This window comes from Ambystoma mexicanum, chromosome 3q (genome assembly GCF_040938575.1).
Source record: "Ambystoma mexicanum isolate Mex_15411 chromosome 3q, UKY_AmexF1_1, whole genome shotgun sequence".
In the NCBI taxonomy this organism is placed as follows: Eukaryota; Metazoa; Chordata; class Amphibia; order Caudata; family Ambystomatidae; genus Ambystoma; species Ambystoma mexicanum.
Window position 1 is genome coordinate 223,247,243 of NC_090926.1, and position 20,034 is coordinate 223,267,276.

A 20,034-nucleotide genomic window follows, 5' to 3' on the forward strand; every position below is an offset into this window, starting at 1 on the left:
GCTTCTAGTCTTGAACATTGGATAGAGTTGGAGCTCAATTCTGTTCTTCTGTCATGCATTGACTGTGACCTGTTGGAAAGGTCAACACTGAATCTACACCACTGCAGCTGCATCTTGCATTGCCTGTGACCTGTTGGAAAAGTCAACCTGAATCTCCACCACTGCTGCTGCATCTTCTGTGCCCTTCTTTGTGGGTTGCTGGAAAGATGTCCCTCATTGACAGTCAAGAGGTCTGGCTCTGTCATCTGTAACCATGAGTCCCTCACCATGGACTGTAACCAATGTCACCTGGACTCAACCACAATACAAGACAATACAAGAACCTGCCTTTGCACCCGTGACCCTAGGGCACCATCTGCAACATTTATCACTGTGAGTAGGCCCCCTCGGGCCCTTGGACCTACCTTCAATTGCCTGTCTTCTTTATATGGGCCAGTGTGACATGCTTGCCTACCCCTTTTTGAGACCCCCGATGTAATCTTCTTCCCTTGGACCTAAGTCCATCTTCTGCAACATTTGTCCTCCTACTTCTGGTGGTGGAACTTAAGTCTGGGCCTTCTCTGTGCAGTCCTTATGACTCCCCCAACTAGGTGGCTGCCCTCATCCTGACATGGAGACCTCTAAGTACATACTTACATATGATGACACCATAACCACAGTCTAACTATTTCTTTGTCCCGTAGTTTCCTATGGCATGAAGTTTCTAGCTCAGCTTAAAGCCCTTAAAGGAACCTGAAACACAATCACAAAAGTGAGCATTTGTGAAGTGTTAAGGTTGAGCTTTCAACAAGATTGATTGAACTTGTAAACTTTTTCTTTATATTTCTAAAGCAGTGTGTGTTATGTGGTTTAACCCATCTTTCTTCCCAACTTAAAAAGCGACTGTGCGTAATTCTGTGTTGACAATAGATACTGTGCTGCTGTAGACCTAAACTTGAAGTGCTTGCTTTTTATAGATAATGACTCCCCATGTACATACTTCTTAAATAAATATTGTTTATTTTTCAGTATAACCCATGTGCTTGGTGTGCTTGTGTGTGTGATGTGTACTTTTCACCAGCCTCCTCCTCTCCTAGGAGTAAAGGTTTGCTGCTCAGTCACATTTATCCATGAGAGTTTTGTCTAACTGAAAGAGGACGCCCTGCACACTAATTCATTTGGTCTCTCTGAACCCTTCACCAGTTGAGAATGATCTTCCTAAAGCATCTCCCAAACCATGCTCTTGCAAAACTGTTTGGGACATATAACAACATTTCTTTCTATCTTACATTGCAAAGAATACACCACAAGACCCCTCACCCGTGAAAGGTCTCATGGACATTACTTGAGTGTTAGGTTCCCTTTTGTGAGGAGTATGACTATGTTGACACAGGTATTCTGCATTGGTATCGGGGAGACCTAGTAGGTCTCCCCAACACCAATAGAAATTCCAGTAGACTGGGTAGTTCTTTGCTGAACCGCTGCCCATTCTCAAATGCATAGAGCCAACCTGCAAAGTAAAAGGAAACAAGCACTACTCTGATTGTTTATATGAAATGTAGTAATAAGCCTGTCCATTTGGATCAATACTCTGCACTCCTTGACTGAAGCAAAGAATGTTTTGAGGGCCAGAGGTATTTCATTCAATTCCAGAATATGTATGTGTGCTTCTTGATCCTCTGAATACCGCATATTGTGTACTGTGAGGTGACTTAATTGTGCCCCCTCACCTCTGTTGGGAGAGGAATATGTTGTTACAATCAGAGAATATTCTGGTACCCCGAAAAAGACTGCACTGTTGAGATTTCTCTACTTGGATCACAGCACCAAAAAACGGTAGAAACATTTCTTTGTTAATTTGAAACTCAGTAAATACTTTCAATAAAAAATAAAGCCATAGTTACAAACACTAAAAAGTGGTTTCACAAGAAACGAAATCCAGATTAACTGATTAAGTGGCAGTGGGCTGAGACTGGATCCTTCTAAGAGTGAGCCTCTTGGTTCCAAGATGCTACAGGGGGATATGAGCCGGAGGATCTGTATTATTTTCAAAATCTGCTTATTTGAATCTGCTTATTTGAATTTTCGAATGTGCATTTCTTTAAAACCCTTCTCTTTCCATTTATGGAGTGAGGTATTCCCCATAAGGTATTGTCTTGTGTTGCTTGTTAGAAACTTGGGGCTCTGATCTGCCAGTCGTTCAGGTAGAAGCAGATGCGAACTCCCCCGATGCAGACAGGCAACCAAAGCAGACATCACTTTTGTGAACACTGTATAGAGTACTCTGTGTTGTTGTCAGGAGCTGGTCTCAAGTGCTCCACAGGAACTGATGCTGGCCCCACAGACCCCCGTGAGAGTCTAGCGTGCTACAGTATTCAGATCATCTCTGTCACTCTCAACTCCCCTGGGGGAAAGGGGATTGGAGAATATAATAAACTCAGACATTTCTGCACAAAAAACAGAAAATTTAATTTCACCTAATGGCTCACACTTTTATTAGGCGTGTCAGCATCACCAGTTATTGCTGTAACAACGTACTTAACAGTAAATATTTCTGGTGATATATATATACCCAGGTTTTCTAAGTGTGTATCATTCCTCATGGTATATGAAAGATTGGTACAAACCTCCCTGTGACAGTGTGTACACTGAAATTAAGCACACAATTCTTTGTGTTGTGGTAAGCCTGTGAATATCAGTGGCGCCATCGAGGAGGAACTTGCGGTGGCCTGCCTTCACACACAGGTATTGTGAAGAATCTGAGGATGTCGTCCGTTCTTTCATTTAGGGGAACATTTTTCATGGGGCCAGGGCGGTGTGAAGACTCAGAAAGTATAAGAGGAGCCATCCATAGGGAAACCATGTGGAAGGGGTGAAGCCAGTCCAGAGACAGAGAAGCCAGAAAAGGGAAGACCGGTAAGCTTACCTAGAGGGAGTAGGGACCCTGGAAAACCCCTCGAGGAGAGATTGGCACCACAGAAGCAGAGATAGCCACCCAGCTGAGCAAGAAAGATGGCGCTCACAGCATGCTGATCTGGCACAACCCCAAGAGTGAGAGAGCGGTCCTCTGAGGGAGAACATCAGAAGACTGCAGAGGTGCTGCAGACCTCGCCAAATCCCTGAACACTATCCTAGCCTCGAGAAGGGACACAGCTGCCTGGAACCGTCGATACCTACGAGAAGGTATGTGGGCTGCCCAGGAGGTGCTAGAGGTCTAGGGAAGCAGTGAGGTGAACCCAGAAGCTGGGGAAAGTTGGCCTGGGACCCCAAAGCAAATAAGTGAAGAATATAAGGGTCTGGTACACTTCTATGTGTAAGTCAGAGGGATACAACTGAGAAAACAAGGATAAGAGGGTCTGGTACCCCACCCTTTGAAAGTCGGAGGGTCACAAATGAGAAAGCGAGAATAAAAGGGTCTGGGACCCTAACCTTTGAAAGTCAGAGGGACACAAATGAGAAACAAAGAGTAAGAGGGTCTGGGACCCTGATAAAAGAGAGGGTCTTGGACCCTGTGAGAAAGAAAGAGACAGTCCATGAGTCTGGGACCCACACCCACATGAGAGACTGTGAATAATAGAGTCAATAACCCTGCAAATGATAAAAAGAATCCTGGGCACGGCAGCGGAGCCAAAAGCAGTTCCTCATAGCAACGTTCAGATAAGAAGTCGAGGGCAAAGGAGCACAATCCCTAGCTTTAAAATCTTGCATTTTGAAACATTGTTTGGCATTACTTTTTATTACCAGAAAGACTTGGAACCTTTCTTTTGATTGAAAGCACAAAGAACACGTATTACTTCAAGAAGAGACCATCCTTGCACAGTTACTTTAGATGATTAGTGTTCGGGTCAGAAGCAGGTCTTTGGACACGACAGTGATGCACTCTTTATTTTTGGACTTCCTGACAATTTCACTCGTTTCCTTTGTGGTAGGGAAACCCCTTTTACCTTTAGGGATAGAGAGGCAATTTTCCAACCTTTTCTTATTTATTTAAAGTCTATACCCAAAAACATACACCCATTTTGTCTGAGCACTTCTGCACCCTTAGAGTATCTATTAAGCAATGAACAGACCTGTAAAGAAATGTTCAAACAGGGACATACCGGTGGTAATTATGTTGTGTAAGATTAAACTAGTAAACAAACTCCAGAGGTGCACATCATTGCCTATTTTGACCGAAGGTCCTGGGAAAGTGTGTGTTCCCCATTCCTCTGCAATGGGCGCACCCATCTGAAACTCTGCCATGGCTCCAGCCTACCAGCAACTACTGCTGAAGAAGGGTGCCTGAAGAGCCCACGTGGTTTCATCTAATGGTTCCCATTTTTATTAGGCGTGTCAGCATCACCAGATATTGCTGTGATAAAGTACTTAATGCCAAATACTTTTTATGATATATATCCCCAGGTGTTCTAAGTGTGTATCACTCCTTGTGGTATATGAAAGATGCTCATGATTCTTTGTGTTGTGATTAGCCGGTGGAGATCAGTGGTGCCATCGAGGAGGAATTCACTGTGGCTCGCCTGTACATCAGCAAGATAAAATCAGAGGTGAAGTCAGTGGTGAAGCGCTGCCGCCAGCTGGAGAACCTCCAAGTGGAGTGCCACCGGAAAATGGAGGTGACGGGACGAGAGCTGTCTTCCTGCCAACTTCTCATCTCCCAGGTATGGCATGCAAAGTGAATTTCCACACCCCAAAAATGGGAAATAATGTGTTTACAAGCTCCTAACAATGCTTTCTAAGAATGGCATTCCGATAAAAGAGAGGGTAGGGAAGAATAAAAGAGGATTGAAATAAAGGGGCGCTGGGTGGGCAGTGAGTCAGCACACGCTTAACACACACTACATCTTTTATTCACCCTTTGACAGCCTCCATCTGCAGAGCCCAAAGGTCATCGTAATCTAGAGCTTGTCGAGAGACCTGTGTCAAACGGGTGTCCTGTTCATAATCCAGCTTCTATTGGTTATTTGCATACTGGATACTGCTCATAATCTAGTGTCTATTGGTTATTTGCATACTGGCTACTGCCATAATCCAGTTTCCATGGGTTATTTGCATACTGGCTGCTGCTCATAATCCAGCTTCCATTGGTTATTAGTATACTAGCTGCTGCTCATAAACCAGTTTCCATTGGTTATTTGCATACTGGCTGCTGCTCATAAACCAGCTTCCATTGGTTATTTGCATACTGGCTACTGCTTATAATCCAGTTTTCATTGGTTATTTGCATACTGGCTGCTGCTCATAGTACAGAGTCCATTGGTTATTTGCATACTGGCTACTGCTCATAACCCAGTTTCCATTGGTTACTTCCATACTGGCTGTAGCTCTATGAACATATTGCTAGTATTATATAAGGCACTTTATAGCCAACACAAAATAACTCCCATCTATGCTTGTGGCCTTTTTAGCTTTTGAACCTTTCCTCCTAAAGAATGCATGCAGCCAGCGACATAGATAACATTTCAAGTGGATTTGTAGAAGCTCAAAGGAAAAAATGATGTTAGGTTTTAAATGTAAGAATTTGTGAAGTCAACAACGGGTTCTTTGCAGCTAGTAGTTTACTAACTGAAAAGATGTTTTTTATGTATTTTAAATGCTGTCTTCAGATAATACATATTTATTTTTAGTTACTAAATTTTTAGCCAAGAGGATGTATTTACTTACATTAAACAGTAGACTACCCCCTTAAGTGCATGAAGCTGCCAGTGCCACTGATCTGAGCATATCAGTGGAACTATGCAACTAGGATTAGGGTATGGGCACGTATTTATACACCACGCCATATGTTTAGTTGGCAATACCATTAACCCATGTTTTTGAGGGGGCACTTAAGTCATTTTAGTGACTAAAATATACTATACTCTCCTTATCTTGAGCCCTTTTTAGTTTAGGCTACTAGGTTGTGTTTAAGCACCACCTATAAGCCAAAAAGGATTCAATTGGAGTACATGTAGAGGAGAGATGGCATGTGAGGAGGGGGACACAGCCTGTGGGTGTATTTTCGGGTATCAGGTAATATTGTCCCTGTATATAATGTCACCATAGTTCTAGTCGCCAGGAAAGGGCATAGGCAACCTTATATATGGGGACAATACATGGGGTAAATGGAAGCATAGGTGTCCCCAGCTCCCTAAAAAAAAAGAAAAAATGGGGGGGGGTTGTCCCCCGCATGTTCCTTACTATAATTTCTCCACAAATAAACTCTGCCATTCTTGCATGGTGACATTTTTGCGGCGACATGATCCCATGGAACCTTTTTTGGTTATTTAGCCAACCACTGGCCATTCTCACCCACTATGTGCCCCTCTCCTCCCTAAACACACCCTCCTGGGATCTCTCTGAGCTTGCTCTACCAAGCAGTATCAATGAACTTTAGCATGCCAATGTTTTTCTAAGCAGTCTTCTGAGAGTGAATGGCTTAATGGCTAAAATGCTGCTGTAAATGGCTACTGGTTTAATAATAGAAATGTCTTAACCAAGTGTGTCTCAGCTGTTTAATTTATATCTCTGGCATGCACTGCAATCCTGTTAAAAAGAAGCAATGACAAAGCCAAGAATTTTGGCTTGAGATATTAAATAAACATCTGCCAGGTACTGACTTCATATGCTCAGGTAATCGCTCCATTTTCCAGCTGTTGGGATCTTAAGGCCATGTAGAACCATTATATCAGTGCCTAGTAAATGCCTAGCCCATGCCTACCCGAAATCTCAAACTGTTGGCTTTGCCAATGCTTGTTGTAGTTGCCCGGGTTCCGGAAAGGAGGGAACGTGTTGATCATTGTGGACTTATGTAATTGTCAGGGTCTCTTCTTGGTCACTGGATGTGTTTGCATTGCAAGAGTACCTAGAGTCCTCAGAGAAGTCATGTCTTCCATCACCATACATGTAACATGCTTTCATTTTGTAATACTGCAAAGCTCTCTATTTGCATATAATACCTGAACCATTGCAGCTTGCTCTGTACTGACCCCTTGATATCCAAGCTCATGGGATTTGGTTTCTCTCTCCATGTAGCATGAAGCTAAGATCAGGTCGCTGACTGAGTACATGCACAGTGTGGAGCAGAAGAAGCGTCAGCTCGAGGAGTCCTATGATACGCTGAGCGAGGACTTGGTTAAATTGCAGGCGCAAGGTACTATTCCATCTTCTCCACCGCGCATAGCATCCCCTGTGTTATTCTTATGTTCCCTCAATTTGTTTCCCATCTGATCCACAGCACTTTAGCAGTGGGCACACAGTTATAAGACATAACATTTGTATAGTGAAAGCCTTACCTAAATGCAATTTTGAAGTGATCAAGAAAGTCTTAAATATGCTTGCACACAGGAGTCAACACATTCCTGTGCGAGTGGCTAAGCATTCTGGCCAATGAGGAAGGTGACATCTAGATGTTCCTTGCGTAACAAAAAAATTAAACAGAACTTTTCAGAAATGCTGGCTTTCTGAAAAAGAGTAGGGCTTTAAGTAAACAAGTGGATCAGTGCAAGATAGTGGCATGAGGGTAAATGACTTGGTGGCACTGAGCGGTAAGTGGATTTGTGCTGTTTCTGGGTTTATGGATGGTCATTAAGATAGATGATGAGAAAGTGAACATTCATTAGCAACACTTTGGTAGCAGTCGATAATCAAGTAGATTGTTTTAGGGTTGGATTACTAGGTGTAGAGGCGACTATTGTAAGATTGACGGCACTGGTTTGGGTCTATGTAGGTTGGTACAAGACAGTGTACTTTCTTCTCCGGCTGTCCCCTCCTCTCAGGGCATACCTCTAATTTGTACCCCTCCCCGGAAGGTCTTGAAGGCCGGCAACCTTCTTCACCTTGCCACTCTCAACTCTCGCTCTGCTGTCAAACACTCCTCTGACATCTGCCACCTCCTTGAAGAACTGGACCTTGATGTCCTCGATCTTATACAGAGACCTGGTTCACGGCCAGCTCTGTCACGAGCTTTGACACTCTTCTCCCTGATGGCTACAAGATCCTCTCTGCACCCAGATCCACCCGGCCCGGAGGTAGTGTAGCCCTGATCTTTCCAGAATGGATTCCTGCCACTATCATTCCCACTCAGATTTACTCCTCTTTTGAATGCCTTGTCTGCAGGCTCTCAATCTCTCCTAGCCACTCTCTTACTGTTGCTACTCTCTACCGGCCCCCTGGGAAAATCACCTCTTTTCTTTCTGAGTGGGCTGACCTCTCCTCCTCACTCCTGTCCTCTACCACTCAACTCCTCCTCCTTGCTGACCTCAACATCCACCTCGATTCTCCCTGTTCCTCATCTTTGCTCTTTTGTGACCTTTGTGATTCCCTCTCCCTCTCTATCTTCCCCTCTGGCCCGACGCACTCTGCTGGACACACACTCGATGTCCTGATCTCCTCTGGCCTCCCCCTCTCTATCCCGCTGACCACTCCTCTCTCCTGGAGTGACCACTTCCTTCTCTCCTCTCATCTCTCACTCTCTTCCCTCCAAGCCAAGCTCACCCCAACACTGCCACCTACCTTCTCGGACATCCGACCTATGAAGCGTGTGTCAGTTGAGGCTTTCTCGGCCACCTCTCTCCCCCCCTCCTCCTCTCGCTGACTCACACCCTGACACAACTCTGTCCCTTCTCTACTCTTCCATTTCTGATACTCTTGATGTACTTGCCCCTGTCATTAGTATCCGCTTGAAGTCCAAAGCCAAGTGTAATTCCTGGTATGACTCCGACCTAGCTACACTTAAACGTAAGTGTAGGGCGGTTGAGAGGAAATGGAGGGCTTCTTGTTCATCCTCTAACAAACTGGCCTGTCGCCTGCTCCAAAGGCTATACCGACTCACTGTCCGCTCCAAGAAGAGAGTCCACATTCAAGCCCGTGTCTCCGCGGCATCTAACAACTCGGCCAAACTCTTTAAAATCTGCAAGGAGCTTGCCAACCCTGCTGCAGTCTCTAACCCTCCTCTTGCCTCCCAGGCTCTCTGCAATGACCTGGCCTCTCACTTTATTTAAAAAACCCAGGACATCTTGTCCACCCTCTCCTCCCCTCCCCTTCCTATTCCCTCTCAGGCTGTGCTTGCTAACCCACCTTTATCCACCCACCCTCCCTCCTTCTCTTCCTTTCCTATTTTCTCCACTGATGAGGTCGCTAGACAAGTCAGATCTATGAAAGCCTCATCAAAACAGGTTCATCCCTGCTCCTCTAAAACCATCAAGGACCACATTGACACTCTCGCTCCAGCCCTTGCTGATTTCTGCAATCATTCCTTTGTCTCAGGATCCTTCCCCGCACCCCTAAAGCACTCCCTTGTGCATCCTCTTCTCAAGAAACCCACAGCTGATCCTTCCTCTCTGGCTAACTATCGCCCAATCTCCATTATTCCCTTTCTGTGCAAACTCCTGGAAAAGCTGGCCATCTCTCAGCTTGACCTTCATTCTGATTCTGTTGGCTGTCTCCATGACCACCAGTCTGGTTTCAGAGTGGCCAGAAGCACGGAAACTGCTCTCCTGAACATCCGTGAAGATCTGCTCTCAAACCTTGACTCAAACATTCCGTCTGTCCTCATCCTGCTGGATCTCTCTTCTGCCTTTGACACGGTCAACCATACCATCCTGCTCAATCGCCTCCGTGAGAACCTGGATATCACTGATCAGGCTCTGGCCTGGCTGACCTCTTTCCTCTCTGATCGACACTCCCAGGTTCAACTGGGGTCCTTCCTATCCTCTATCTTCCTCTCTACCTGTAGTGTTCCCCAGGGGTCTAACCTCTCGCCCTGGCTTTTCAACCAATACCTGGCAACTCTCTTCCACTGCATTGCCATTCTATGCTCAAATTTCCAGTGCTACGCTGATGACACTCAACTCATTTTCAGGCTGCCCTCGGCCACCTCCTCTCCCTCTCTCATTTCAGATTGCCTAACTGCCATTCAAGATCGGTGTGCCGCCATTGATCTCTGTCTGAATGCCAGCAAGACCGAGATCCTCCTCATCAGCACACCTTCTCCATCCTTTCCCCTCTCTCTCTGTCCGGCCTCGCTTGGCCCTTATCCTATCCCCACCTGCGAGGCTAAGAACCTCGGGGTCATCTTTGACTCCACACTTTCCTTCTCCGCCCACATCTCGGAGGTATCTAAAAAGTCAAACTTCCTACTGCACCTCCTCAAAGGCACTCTTCCTTTCCTCTCCTTCCCCCAGAAGCTCACTGTCTCCCAGGCTCTGGTCCTCTCTAGGTCGGACTACTTTAACAGCCTCTTTCTAAATCTACCTGCCTCTACTCTTCGCCCTCTGCAACTAATCCAGAACAGGACTGCAAGACTTGTCCTTGGCCTCAAGCCCTCGGATCGTATCTCTCCAGCTCTGAAATCTCTCCATTGGCTCCCAGTGGATGCAAGGATTCAATTTAAAACCTTCTGCATTGTGCACAAGGCTTTCTGGGGCCTGGGTCCAAAATACCTTCAGCTATCCCTCCGCAAATACCTCCCCTCTCAAGCCCTTCGCTCCTCTACCTCTAACTCCCTCAGGGTCAGTCGTTTTTCAAAGAAACGAGCTGGAGGGAGATCCCTGACTTCGGCTGGGGCCTCCCTCTGGAACAGCCTCCCTGCCACTCTAAAACTGGAGGAGAATCATCTCTGGTTCCGGAAGCACGTCAAGTCCTTCCTCTTTGCATCTGCCTTTGCTCCCCCTCTGCCCTGCTGATCTGCTCTCTCTTGGCATTGTGCACCTGGCCACCCTCTGTCCACCGGGCCCAGGTACCTGCTCACCCTGCCACCCTTCTGCACTGCCTCCCGGCCACCCCTCGCACTGGGGACCATATCTGTGCCCATACAGTCCCCCACCCCTCCCATTTTCTTCTTTTATGCACTTATCAGACTTACCCAGCTCTGCTGCCGTAAACACAGCAATTGCCACTTGCTGACTGCACTACCCCTGTTTATTGTTCCATTATCTATGTATTTGTATTTATGACTATTTATCTGTTTCTCCGCTGCCCTGTACTTTCCACTCTCCCCCTTCCATGCATTTTTCCCCTTTCCCTTTCCCATGCATTTGCACGTTCTCAATGTCACTGGGCCTAGTAAGATCGTTGTTTTGTTCTCCCCTGTTCCCCTCCATTGCCTTATCGCGCTCTGAAACACTTGTGTACGAATAAAATATCATATATCATACTATGACTTAGTGCATAACAGGCAGTTCTGAATAGCTCTGCATCATGAATCGTGTGAACTCTGACAGTGTACTATGACTTAGTGCATGCCAGGCAGTTCTGAAGAGCTCTGCATCATGGATCGTGTGAACTCTGACAGTGTACTATGACTTAGCGCATGCCAGGCAGTTCTGAAGAGCTCTGCATCATGGATTGTGTGAACTCTGACAGTGTACTATGACTTAGCGTATGCCAGGCAGTTCTGAATAGCTCTGCATCATGGATCGTGTGAACTCTGACAGTGTACTATGACGTAGTGCATTCCAGGCAGTCCTGAAGAGCTCTGCATCACGGATCGTGTGAACTCTGACAGTGTACTATGACTTAGTGCATGCCAGGCAGCTCTGAATAGCTTTGTATCATGGATCGTGTGAACACTGACAGTGTACTATGACTTAGTGCATGCCAGGCAGTTCTGAATAGCTCTGCATCATGGACTGTGTTAATTACTGACAGTGTACTATGACTTAGTGCAAGCCAGGCAGTTCTGAAGAGCTCTGCATCATGTACCGTGTGAACTCTAACAGTGTACTATGACTTAGTGCATGCTAGGCAGTTCTGAATAGCTCTGCATCATGGATCGTGTGAACTCTGACAGTGTACTATGACGTAGTGCATTCCAGGCAGTCCTGAAGAGCTCTGCATCGTGGATCATGTGAACTCTGACAGTGAACTATGACTTAGTGTATGCCAGGCAGTTCTGAAGAGCTATGCATCATGGATCACGGATTGTGTGAACTCTGACAGTGTACTAGCAAAACATGTGTTCATCAGCAAACAAGAATAGATGCCAAATTTGTGTTTGTGGTGATTGCAAATGTTTTCTATGATTACTCAAAAGTTCAGAGTCTTTTTAAGATTGCTTTTTAATTACTAGCTAGTACTTCTCCATCTTGTCTGCAGAAGAAGGGGCCTGGAGTTTGGCCTATGGGTATGGGACATCCTTTGACTGATGTATAACTGTCATGCTGAGAACCTGGTGTCTGCAGAAGCTGCTGAACCCCCGACAATCCACCCAAAATGTGGCACTCTGAGCTGACATAAATATAACTGCTCAGTTTACCTCACTTTCAGGGGAAAGGGGGAAGGGACAAAGAAACAAACACCAGTCTGGAAGCTATCAACTCGCTGGTTCTTCACCTGTAGTTAACACATAAACATGCAATATACCTCATTACTCATCAGTTACTATACTAACCTTAAACTCTAAATCCTTTACCAAAATAGTTTAAAAACCATACCTGGTACTTCTCTTCAGAATGCCCAGAGAAGTGATAAGCAGACAAGACTTCCTTACTTGTGGACCAGAATCTTATAGATCATTCAGCCTTCTCTGTAGGTCCATGAATGTAATTTAACTTTGTAGTTAGTCTGCTCAACCCTAAGATTCTTGAACAAGGTCTTCAAATACGTTTTAGGAAGTTCTTTTAAGTTCTTGTATTTGTTTTTAATATTTTCTTTGTAGAGTGTCTTTTTCTCAGGAACGAATTTAACTTGCGATGGAATCTTCACGTGGAAAGCCAGCACACGCGCTAAATTCCAAAACCGCAGGAAAAAAAATCACACGCGCTTTTTCTCCAAATTGCGGGAAATACGCTCACGCGCTAACAATCCAATTCGCGGGAAAAACGCACTCGCGCTAAAGTCCAAGGCGCGATAAAAATTACACACGCTTTCCTCCAAGTCACGGGAAATACGCACACACGCTGACAATTCAATTCGCGGGTAAAAACGCACTCGCGCTAAAGTCCAAGATGCGATAAAAATTACACGCGCTTTCCTCCAAGTCACGGGAAATACGCACACGCGCTGACAATTCAATTCGCGGGTAAAACGCACTGGCGCTAAAGTCCAAGACGCGATAAAAATTGCACACGCTTTCCTCCAAGTCACGGGAAAAACGCACACGCGCTGACAATTCAATTCACGGGTAAAACGCACTAGCGCTAATAACCAAATCACGAGAAAAACCACACGCGCTTAATTTATCACGCAGAAAAACCCTTGCGTGAACGAACAGTAAACGCGAGTCCAAAGTTCACGCTCGCGCTTCACTCTCACGCGCAGAGACACACGTGCGGGCTCAAAATAACGGGTAAAAACTCACGCGCTAGTTTGAATTGACACGTAGCGATAAAAACAAACGTACGCGCTTCAATCTTTTTAAATACAGATTTGCGAATTCAATCCCTTAGATAAATATAACCTTTTTACAAAGTTCAACAAACTGGAAGGTCACTTATCTTGTGAATAAGACTTGAAAGCTTCTTTTCTCAGAAAAAATTGAAGTTTCTGACTCCTGTACTGTGTCTCCACCAAACTCCAATCACGACTCCTGTTATACTTTCAGATCTTCCGCTCAACTGCTAGAAACTTGTCACCCTTGACAAAGTTAAGCAGGAGCAACAAGGCACACAACCTCTCAGCTGGGCAAGGACGATGAAAGGCAGTTTAGAATGTTCATTGTCCTCCCTATAAATAATCCCCAGCCAATCAGAATTTAGACTGAGAACCTCCATCTTGGCTTGGGGCAATTTCCAAAGACTGCAATGAAGGTTAAGGGCAAAATTGGCTGTTTAAAAATATAACCCATAATAACTTCCTAAAACCTTTCTATACTAAATATGTGTCTCCCCTGACCCAATGTAAATGAGTATATGATACTGTATGTAAAGAATATGTCACTCCAACCTGACAGTACCTGACAGTAACGTTCTATAACTTTCGTATTTACTGTTTCTTTAATTGGAATGTGCTCACATGCTAAAATGTAGAATTGCTGCTGTCTTGCTTTGCCCAGTGTACAGCACTTCGATACTCCATCTGGGGTGTGGACCATAATTTGAAAAGACCTTAAAGAAACATTAAATCAAATAAAGCAGCTGGGTGTTGTCATTGGAATCCAATCATCAGACATAGCCAATAGAGTGCATCAATAGAGGCACACAGGTTGAGCAATCAACCATTTTCCGGTGCGCCTTTATTGCGGATGAAAGAGAGGCAGAAGTGCAAATAAATTAAAAGGTTAGAAAAAGCAGAATGCCCCGAATGTAATTTCTGCAAGCAGCCGCCACACTGGAATCCATGCGCTTGACTAAAGTACGGCAGGAAGGGGAAGCGGCTCAGAACAGAGAACCTGAGCAAATGATACAACAACAGGGACGATTCTAGGAAACACGTCAAAAGGAAGGTCATAATGATTGACATTAGGCAGGGTGCATCAAATGAAATCTGTAGAAACAGGCAGGACATCTGTAGAGATGGACACAGAACCCACACAAACCTGGTAGTAGAAGCCTTGAGGAAAACTGCGAGACGTGTGAAAGCAGAGCCCTGGAAAAGACTTGACTTTAAAGCAGTGACTGGTCCTTTCCAGTCTCTCCAACAACCCTGAGCGCCTGGAGACCATGGAAATGGCAACGGTGCGTGGTATAAATCAACATAACCAGCAGGGAATATCAAGAGGGGATTCAGTTTTGGGGGTAAGCTTTTGCCATTGCTTAAGATGTTTGCAAGAATGAGGGAACTGGACAAGCTCAGCTCTAGTTCACTGTGCACTGTCATGACCTATCTTCAATTTTACACAGGAGCTGCTGAGCTCCACAGTCCCACCAAGATGTAGTGCACTCAACTAATTTGAATACAGCTGAGCCTGTGACACCCCAGAGCGAAAAGGGGAAGTGGACAAAATAACAAACTCAGAAACCGGATCTCCAACCTTCTTCGGGTATCTGCAAGGATGAGAGATTCATTAAATGTTAATTTAACTTCTTAATGTTCACCCCCTTAACTACACTTTCCACAAAATATACACAAGAAATCACCTGAAACCTCCTCTGCTACAGCTTAGAGGATAATGTTCTTGGATTCCCTATCTCTCAAGACACCCTGCTTCTGTCAGGGTCCGGCTTGACTGAATTCCACAGGAGCTGATGCTGGTCCCACAGACCCTCACCAGGAGTTCACTTCTCAACCCTTAAGTATAAGCTGAGCTGAAAACCCCAAGAAAGGTAAAGGGGAATTTGGAGAAAATAACAACGGAGACACGGCAGCCCTGCAACCTTCTGGTAGGCTCTGGTATCTCTTAAACCTCAGTAAAAGACCTAGAGGCTAAATAATCTGTGTGGAATATCTTTTAAATAATATCTTGTTTAGTGCATATAGTTCAAGCCACTCAAGTCTCTTTAGAATCCTAAAGTGATGGCCCTTGCAAACACCTTACAGACTTAGATATTCTTCTTGCTTTAAAGTTCTTTTCACTCTATGTAGTTTTTAGTGCTTTTATTAAATGCAGTCTTTCTCTGAAGTATTGAATTCCATTTGCATAAATTACATAAAATAGATATTCTTTAACTTTCTGGAATGCTGCTTTCCTTCTGCGTGTGAATTGTTTCCTTATTTACACATAAAACGTATAGTTTCTTTCTTGATACGCGTGTGCGTTAAACACGTGAAATCAGAAGACGTGAAGAATTGTCCTCGCGTTTAAAATACACATGCGATTCTTAACCAAACACGCACGTGTGAAAAAATACGTAAACGTGATAAAAATAACACGTGCTAGTTAAAATGGACTCGCGCTCTATCGCTACCGAACACACGCAGAGAAACAAAACGTAATTCACGTAAAATAGTTCACGCGTTAAAAACAACTTGCGCTTAATCAAAATGGACTCGCGCTCTATCGCAACCCAACACGCGCTTTCCCATGAAACGTCTTTCACGTTAAAAATGTACACGCGCTAAAATTCACTCGCGCAATTCATTTGGGCACGCGCTGTATCGCTCTGAATACCCGCGCGCTTCCAAAAACATGTAAACGACGACACGCGAGCTTGCGCACACATTAAACAGTATTGAAGTACATTACACGGAGTTAATTAACTTTAAACTTCTACGCACAATCTTCAAGTTTGTTTCCTTATAATAACTTTAACTGTAAATGTCTCTTTTCTCAAATAATTTTGAAACTTGTTAACTCTTTAAGTTTTCTTATAAAAGAAAATGAAAGTTCACTGTGAAAATCTTTAAATCTTTAAAAGAACGATCCCACCTGATGTCTTCTTGTTCATACTGGATCAGCTAACGATATTCTTACTTATTTGGTAGATTTTCTGAGCTCTGAAAAGGCCTTACTTAAGGAGCTTAACTAATGTACAACCAGCCACTGAATTTCTATGGATGAAAGGCAGTTTAGAATCTTGCTCACCTCCCAAGAATCAAATCCATTGTCCTTTCCACCAATCAGGCAAACCAAACATATCATTGTTCCTTTAACCAATCAGATTAGGTTTCTTTCACTCCATCTTGACTTGGGCAAGCACAATGTTAATTCTATGTAAAACTCTTCCTGTTACTAACCCAGCCAGCTCTGAAAGCACAACTAACCCAGCCAGCTCTGAAAGCACAATGTTAATCCTGTTACTCTTCCTGTTACTAACCCAGCCAGTCCTGACAGTACCCCCCTCTTCAAAGCCCTGTCCCAGGGCCTGGCTTAGCAGGGAACCTTTTGTGAAACTGTCTTATCAATTGAGGGTACATCTGTTTGATCCTATCAAGATCTTTCCTCAGGCCCGTATCCCTTCCAGTCAATAAGATACTGCAAGGTACCTCTAACAATCCTGGAATCTAAGATTTTCTTAACTTCAAACTCTTCGTCATTTTCCTCTGTGTAAACTGCTGGTGGTGATTTTCCCAATGTAGTTCCTGGCACACAAGGTTTCACTAAGCTGACATGAAATGTAGGGTGACTTTTGATACTTGCGGGTAATTTCAGTCTGATTGCTACGGGATTTATTATTCTTTCTATTTCAAATGGACCAATAAATCTCGGACTAAATTTAGTTCTTCCCTTTAAACGTAGATTTTTTGTGGACAACCAAACTTTTTGACCCACCTGATAATGTGGTGCTTTTCGACGTTTCCTATCAGCAAATGTCTTAAATCTTAATTTACTTTTCTCCAAAGTTTCTTTAGCTTTCACTAAACCATCTCTAATACAAGTCAATCGCTGCTCAACCTCTGGATTGGAATACTCAGATGGCAACACTTCTTTCAAAAATCGTGGGTGGAAACCATAATTGCTAAAAAAATGGAGAATACTTAGTAGAATCCTTGACAGAATTGTTATAGCTAAACTCTGCTAGCCAAAGAAGATCTACCCAACTTCCTCTTTCTTGCCAAAAAGATCTAATATATTTTTCCAACTCCTGATTTACTCGCTCTGTTTGGCCGTTGGTCTGTGGATGATAACCTGAAGAAAGCTTTACCTCAATTCCCAACTCTGTACAGAAGGCTCGCCAAAACTTAGAAATGAACTGAGACCCCCGATCTGATACAATTTGTGTTGGTAGACCATGCAATCGTACCACTTCTTGCAAAAAACTTTTTGCCAGATTCCTTGCAGAAGCCTCTCCTTTCATGGGAATGAAATGCCCAGTGTTAAGTTTGTGCTTGGGTTCAATGAGTACAGGGAGTCGTTCTGCTTGGGTTAACTTCTTTACTAAGTTGACACAGGAGGTAAGTGTATATGAAGCAAATAGGTTAAGTAAGTAAACAGGGAGAGACATCCACCGGCCCCCTCATCATCCAAGTCCAGGCCCCAACTGACTTCATGGAACACCCAGACCCAGTTCATCCATAACATTCCACACCAACATTCCATCAGGGGCTCATGCACACAGATCTATCAACCAGGAGGAAAAGTACAAACACAACACATCTTCCCCCTTTATGAAATAAGGATAACAACAGAGGAGGAAGTAAGGGAACAATACTATAGAACTCTGTAGAACAATCCAAGAAAGACATCTAACCCAGACCGTACTTTCATCACCAAAACTTCCATACCAAGCAATATGCTCAGAGCAAAGCTGCTTGCTCAACTCCACCAAACTTTAAACCAGCTCCTATAAACTAAACTCCAACTCATACACTCAACCAACTCTGTAGCGGGCCCACAACGGACATCAAACACAGGGAACCAGCCCTCACTCACAAACCAAACCAACAACTCAGACACCATACCATCATCATCCATAATCCCTTAACAAGGTGTGCAAGGACACCATAAGAAGTTAAACACATCCAACTGTTTCCACCAACACAGTATAGCAATTTCTACAAATAACAACATCAGCATATTTCACGCTCCCAAAGTAGCGTGAGTGGGACACACATCCCAATACACTAGGACAAATGTCGGAACCACTAATCCCAACACAACTCAGCAACAGTGTAAGAACCTCAAATCACCACAATGCATGTGGTGCAATTACACCAAATCACTGAAGTGCACCTAGTACGAAGGATCAAAATTTCACCAAACTTGCACCTTTTTAACGGGACCACACATCCCAATACACTATCACACCAACTGCACCTAGTGCAAAGGACACCAGTTCCACCAGAACCAGAACCTTTTACCAGGACCATACATCCCACCGAAACACCAAATAGTCAGAATACACCTAGTGCGAAGGACACCAGTTCAACCAGAACCTTTTACTGGGACCATACATCCCACCGAGACACCATATTGACAGAATGCACCTAGTGCGAAGGATACCAGTTCAACCAGAGCCAGAACCTTTTACCGGGACCATACATCCCACCAAAACACCATATAGTCAGAATGTGTCATGATCACTGCTTCCAAGGAGCCAGGACCAGCCCAACGTCCTTGGAAGCAGGCCCCTAATCCTAGGCACCAGCCGGTCGCCACGGGGACCTTTTGGACCATGTCCTGGCGCCGGTGGCACCAGGCTCATCAGAATCATCGGTCCCGGCACTGGAAGCGCCGGGCTCATAATATGTGTGCAGATGCTTGGGTGGACTTACCTGCAGCAGACCATGCTGCTTACTTACCAGCCTCTTAGAAGTCCTCTGTGAACAGGGACTACTTTCTTACCTGGGTGGGGCAAGCTCCACTCCCTGGATTCAGCACTGGAAAGCTTCTGGAACTGGAACTCTTTTCTTACCTAGGCGGGGTCGTGGAGGAAGACGCCTCATCACTCCAAGGCTATTTAAACCACACCCGATAGACGAAACGTGCTTCGCGTTATTCTGCATCTGCAGCAGAACGCTCACCGAGTCTGTTCCAGCCTTTCTTCTTACGATCCCGAATCTGCAAGAGTCATACTCACCATTCCTGCATCCTGAATCTGCAAGAAGCATACTCACCATTCCTGCATCCAGTCGACAGCAGCACCTGCAGAGACAAGAAACAGCAGGTTAGCAAGGCAGCCTTATCTCGCAGTGCTACTCACCTGATCCATCGGCTGCGGTCATTTTCGGCACGCTGCACCTCCGCCTGCGAAGACAAAAGCATTGTCACTACTTACCGGCACTCCGTGAATTCTGGATTTCTTCACACTGCATCGCCGCCTGCGGAGATAAAAGCATTGTATCTACTTACGGACATTCCGCGGACTCCGGCGCTGCAAACCAACTTCTGAAAGACAAAAGAAGAGACATTAGACAGGTATTTACTTACGCCCATCGCGCTCTTCGCAATAGAACGCCTGCTCTTCAGCACGAACTACGCTGAAAGGAAAAGACAGTTAGAGCGCTTGCATTTACTCACGCATTTCCAGGCGCTTCACTCCATCTTCCTCAAGAGTCCTGCAAGACAAAAGGGAGAAAAGCATTATACGAAGTCCTGTTCAATGTTAACGTGCCTTGCACCTAAAGACTATAAAGACTAAAAAGGTGTCTGGAAACTCACCGCTCGTGCAGTTAACGACGGTAACGGTCTTCTGAGTCCAAGAGGCCTATGTTTCACCAGTGAAGGAACTGGCAACAGCGCCCTGCACCAGACGCAGATGGAGAGCCCAGCATTCACCTATCTAAGGTGAGCACGTTGACCTGGGGGCTCTACGGAGAGGG

The 20,034-nt window shown here is 44.8% G+C and overlaps 1 protein-coding gene across 2 annotated transcripts in view; it reads left to right on the forward strand.

Annotated features, from left to right (window-relative positions):
* KIF5A (kinesin family member 5A) overlaps positions 1 to 20,034 on the forward strand; it is a 902,746-nt gene that overhangs the window by 586,670 nt on the left and 296,042 nt on the right. For both annotated transcript variants that reach the window (XM_069653594.1, XM_069653595.1), the window contains exons 16-17: positions 4,449 to 4,637; positions 6,991 to 7,108. In XM_069653594.1, the coding sequence (XP_069509695.1) occupies positions 4,449 to 4,637; positions 6,991 to 7,108 (307 nt within the window). The remainder of the gene's footprint in view (positions 1 to 4,448; positions 4,638 to 6,990; positions 7,109 to 20,034) is intronic.